At 37.9% G+C, this 5,561-nt stretch overlaps 1 protein-coding gene across 1 annotated transcript; it reads left to right on the top strand.

Moving 5' to 3' along the window:
* The first annotated feature begins 412 nt into the window (after positions 1-412).
* Positions 413-5,271, top strand: LOC125515981 (zingiberene synthase-like). The gene is made up of 7 exons (XM_048681461.1): positions 413-610; positions 1,843-2,095; positions 2,657-3,017; positions 3,224-3,442; positions 4,112-4,247; positions 4,398-4,652; positions 4,763-5,271. Exons 1-7 carry the CDS (start codon positions 482-484, stop codon positions 5,054-5,056), a joined length of 1,647 nt encoding a protein of 548 aa, XP_048537418.1. The 5' UTR covers positions 413-481; the 3' UTR covers positions 5,057-5,271.
* The last annotated feature ends 290 nt before the right edge of the window (positions 5,272-5,561 follow it).

Raw genomic sequence — 5,561 nt, 5'->3', positions numbered from 1 at the left:
ATTGATCGTGATTGATTCTTTCACATAAATACATTACTAAATAACTTGTGCTAGCATGAAAAATTCTGATAAGTTCAGATTTTTTTTCGTTGTGTGAGAGGGTGACGTGAAAATAAACCGATGAGGTGGGACGGAGATGAAAAAAAAACAGACAAAATGCTGAAGTTTTCATGCTCTTCATCCGTCACCAGTTGAACACGTGCTTCTTGGCAGCCCATGGTCAATAAACAAATGCAAGGCATCCACTACTAGCTAGCTACACGTACGCGCCTAACCTACCTGCTGCATAGTCCTACACTTCCACGCATGGTCAATATATCATGCATGGTTTGATACGTGTACGCCTATTGATCGTGGCCTATAAATACCCGGCGCAGCAAAAAGAGGAGGCATATATCGGTCGCCACCCGTTCATCCATTCCATCGATCGAATTAAGAGACTTGCAAAAACAGCTCGATCAGGTCGATCGACATCGAGAAGATGGTGCCAGAAACGCCTGCTCGTTCCAACACCGGACGAGCACGAAAGGCTCCGGTACCACCTCCTACGTTCCACCCTAGCCTCTGGGGTGGTTTCTTCCTCACTTACCAACCGCCTACTGCCCCTCAGGTAATTTTACTGACCACAAGAAAAGCATTTCGTATTCCTTTTTTTTCTTTTTTTCAAGGCAATAAGATTTTCATCATTTCTCTCTCTTGAAAAGGGGAGTACCCCGGCCTCTGCAAGATTTTCATCATTTATGAATAGGATATTATGATTACAATCAGATAATAACAACACAGAAACACACTCTGGCAAAGTATCCAGTGATCTTTCCGTATTTCACTAATTACTCATTCTATGCCCATTCCTGCTTAAACTATACCTTTTATTTAGTAAGATCAAGAAACATATATAACTAGATGATACCCCGGGAATTGTTGTGATAATCTTGTTAAAAGAGATGCATTATTAGGTGCTACATAAAGAACTACAACGAATGAAAATTAAGAGTATTTCTTAATATACACTTTAAAAACATTAAAACACATGAAGCATGTAACAAAAGCATGTATAAAAGAGAGAAAAATAGATTGTAGTTAAAAGAGTACTCCCTCCATCCAAAAAAAACTTGTCCCTCAAATGGATGTATGTAGCACCAAGTTAGTGCTAGATACATCCATTTGATAGACAAGCTTGGGACAAGTTTTTTCGGACGGAGAGAGTACCATTTATAAATAAAAATAAATAAATAAAATCAACTACTCCCTCCGTTTCTAAATATAAGTCTTTGTAGAGATTTCACTATGAACCACATACGGATGTATATAGATGCATTTTAAGTGTAGATTTATTCATTTTGCTCCGTATGTAGTCCATCTAGTGGAATCCCTACAAAGACTTATATTTAGGAACGGAGGGAGTATATATGTAGCATGGCAACGTTGTATGGATAAACAAAAATATAACATAGAACTTGCAGGCATGGCTTACTGAGGTGGCGTGGTTCCATGGTTAGGAAAAATAGGTAGTGGATTATATCATGATTAAATCTAATGTGATTTAAAGCCCATTTAATAAAATCCACTAATGCATGTTGAGGATTATCATGCTTAGATCGGATGGATGCTAGTGGCTCTAGCTAGTAAATCTAACGGCTACAATAATTTTGATGACGTGATAGCATGCATGTTGAGATAATTATAGGTAAGGGTGTCACTCTCTTAGGTATATAGATTTTTCCAAAGAAATATGTTATCCATCCATCATCTCATCACATGCATGTCAGTATAATTGGCATGTTTGATCCACCAATCGGTCTGTCGATCCACTAATCATAAACATTAACCCTTAAATTGCAGCGTGCATGCATGGAAGGAAAGGCTGAAGTGCTGAGAGAAGAAGTTAGGAATATCGTAAATAGCACACATGAATTACCAAAATTATTGGATCTTATAATGACATTGCAACGGCTCGGGCTGGACATCTACTATGAGAACGAGATCAACGAGCTGCTCCACCATGTCTACAAGTCTGGTTACAACGAGGAAGATCTACATTTAGTTTCACTCCGATTTTATCTTCTGCGGACAAATGGATATGATGTATCAGCTGGTAAGGCCAAAGTTGCTTGTAATTTTGGTGCATATATGCAATTGGTATGACCTTTAGGTGTTACAATCATTTAAATTTTGTCTCTTATTTTGTTGCTCGACTAATCCTTCACTTGCATAGCAGATATATGCTTACCCCATGATAATCAAAGCACTTTTTTGAATAATCAGAACATTCAGATGGCTTGATTCTGAAAACAAATGTAGTAAAATTAGTCAATTTACATTATAAATAGTTAATATGGTGCAAATCTGAGATCTAGATGTGTAATAAAGACCTAAAAACCCGCGTCTGCATTATCTATATTTGCCTGGAAGCTAAAAATAAAAATCATCTTTAAAACATAAATCTAGATAGTGTCGAGTGGACAAACACTAGTACTGCATATAAACTAGGATTACAAAAATGTGCATAAAACTTACATGGTAGATATCACTATATAATCCAAGTATTGCGGCAAAATATGAATATGATGGAAATTGTAATCCGCTATGTATATATGGCACATGTAGTTTAGAAATACTTGATATGTATTAACCACTAGACCAACTCCACATGCAGATGTATTCCTTTGTTTCAAAGACGATGAAGGGAATTTTATGTTCGACAATACAAGAAGTATTCTGAGCTTATATAATGCAGCATACCTTAGGACACATGGAGAACAGGTGCTCGATGAGGCCGTAATATTCACAACAAGCCACCTAGAAGGCGTATTACAACAATCATCACCACTAGCAAATGAAATATCTTTAGCCCTTGAAGCACCACTTTTCCGAAGGGCTCGCATAGTAGAAATGAGAAGCTACATCCATATTTATGATAATGGTGCTACAAAAAATGAAGCCATATTGGATTTCGCAAAATTGAATTTCAATCTTTTGCAACTTCTTTATTGTGAGGAGCTAAACAACATCACAGTGTAAGTTAATCATATTTTGCTCTCTTTTCCTTGCAAATAAAAGGTTCATTAGGGCTGCAAAGAAGTGATCCGAGCTCACTTGATTAGGAAACTAGATGTACAACCCAGCCACCTGGGTTCAAGTCCCCACGGACCTAGCGTTCCTTGTTTTCATTTGATTCTCACAAAGTATTAGCTGAAAACTTATTATGTGTGTGCCATTGCAGTTGGTGGAAGGAGCTCCATGAAGAATCAGAGTTAGGATTTTCTAGAGATAGAATAGTGGAAATGTATTTTTGGATGAATGGAGCATGTTATGAACCTCAATATTGTAACTCACGGATAATACTTACAAAGATGACAGCATTTATGACCATACTAGATGATATCTTTGACACATATGGTACCACCGAAGAGAGCATGCAACTTGCCGAAGCAATCAACAGGTCACGGTCCCTTAAGTAGCACTAGTTAGTTTTTAGTTTGCTTAAAAGTTATCATTACTGTTCAAAATTTCCTGGTTTTTAGCATCAATAAACATTTTAAGGACATGCACATGCATCATAATTAAACTTCTTTGATATAATAGAAGATGGATTTCGGTGGACTGAGATGTAAGGTACAATTACAAATCTAGTAATTATCAACTTTTCGTAAACTCGAATCTATAAGTTGGTATACATCATTTGGTATACCAAATATAACAATATTTGAAACATACATGTATATATTTTTACAAATAACTATATATCAATCATAATTAACTATAAGGCATTCAACTAGCTAGTAGATATTAATGGAATAATCACTGCTCGTATTTGTAGACAGATTTCACTACCATGTGAAATGCTTTTGTCATAAGCAATAAGATCCATGGTTGTCGTGCCACATTGTGGAATGTTGTTTAATTAGTCATGAAAATATTTAATAACTCCATTAAAAAATCTGTAACAGCCTATTGATTTATAATAACATAATTTCTAAAATGGTTCTACAACCGCAGAAATAATTGTGATGAGTAAGTGCTTTTGAAAAGTGAGCTGCAATGTCTAGCAAAGTATAATTAAGTTGGTGCTAGTGATTCTAATAAATATATTGTATATTATACAATGCAGGTGGGATGAAAGTGCAACAGAACTGCTTCCATCATACATCAAGGGGTTCTACTTGTATTTATTGAAGACATTTCATTCATTTGAGAATGAACTGGGACCTGGGAAGAGACACCATGTGCACTATCTAGAAGAAACGGCAAGTATTCTGCTAAAATTTATTAGAGCTCATAAATTTTACAATTGTGTTCTAAGACAAGGGATTATAGCAGCACGCCCAGCTAGCTAGATTCTAAAATGGGGCTTTTAAATTCACAAGCGTTCATATTCAACTCAACCTACCATGCAGTTGAAGCGATTAGTTCAAGCATACACGGAGGAGCTAAAATGGCGTGATGGAAATTATGTGCCAAAAACACTGGAGGAACATCTTGGGGTTTCAGCCAGAAGCAGTGGAGGCTTCACACTTGCGTCTGCTTCATTATTTGCTGGAGTAGGCGGCATAGCTACAACAGACACGTTCGAGTGGATTCTGAACTATCCGCAACCTTTCAAGACGTTTGATATGTTTGTACGGTTCTCCAATGACATCGTATCAAGCCAGGTCATTGTCTATCTTTAGTTCTTTACACATTTAATTTCATGTAATTGTATATGCATTTCTTCTTCTTGGTTGCCTATTGATCATCCAGCTAACATTGAATCTTGCTGCAGCGTGAGCAAACCGGGGACCACTACGCCTCTACGATCCAGTGCTACATGGAAGAGCACGGCGTGATGGTGCAGGACGCCCGCGATAAGATCAAAGACCTCGTCGAGGACTCGTGGAAAGACATGGTGCGACACTGCGTCGCGCCGACCGAGCAACAGCAGCCGCTGGCTGTGCCGCGGACGGTCGTCAACTTCGCGAGGACGGTGAATAACATGTACAAGCGCGGCGACGCCTTCACTTCCTCGCACGAGATCAAGGAGATGATCACGTTGCTCTACGTGGAACCAATTGCTTAATCGCAACGTCAAGTGCGAAACCCCACCCCCGCTGATAAGGCGAGGCACCATTACTTATTAATTCATTCATGCATGCATGTTGTGCTTTTGAAATAGGAACCTTGATTCGGCAGTGTGTGTGATGGTGAGGATTTTCCTTTTTGTGAAGGCGATGGGGAGGAAATTAATGGTAAACATAAATAAAAATGGGAATGGCGTGCTAGCTGCTTTGCTGATCAAGCGCACCTCTTGTCCGTTATTTGAAGTGCACAATTTCTCTATTCATTACTCATGATATATACAGTCTAGCTGCATTACCCTTGGTTCTCTGCTGAATATTTGTATTTCCACTATGTTGAGTAATGGAAAGGGGTTTACCCGGTTCAAAAACATTATTTATCTTACTCGTGTATTGTTTTAATGAAAATGGAAGCTTCATTACTACCGGCATCTGCATAAGGAATGCACACATTAAACTATTAAAAATATGATAACTCTATATCAACAATATCAAAGTATATGTAAT

This window comes from Triticum urartu, chromosome 6A (assembly GCF_056163025.1).
Source record: "Triticum urartu cultivar PI428250 chromosome 6A, HENAU_Tu73, whole genome shotgun sequence".
Lineage (NCBI taxonomy): Eukaryota > Viridiplantae > Streptophyta > Magnoliopsida > Poales > Poaceae > Triticum > Triticum urartu.
The sequence above is the reverse complement of the archived record's forward strand: the minus strand, read 5'-3'. Positions and strand labels throughout refer to the sequence as shown.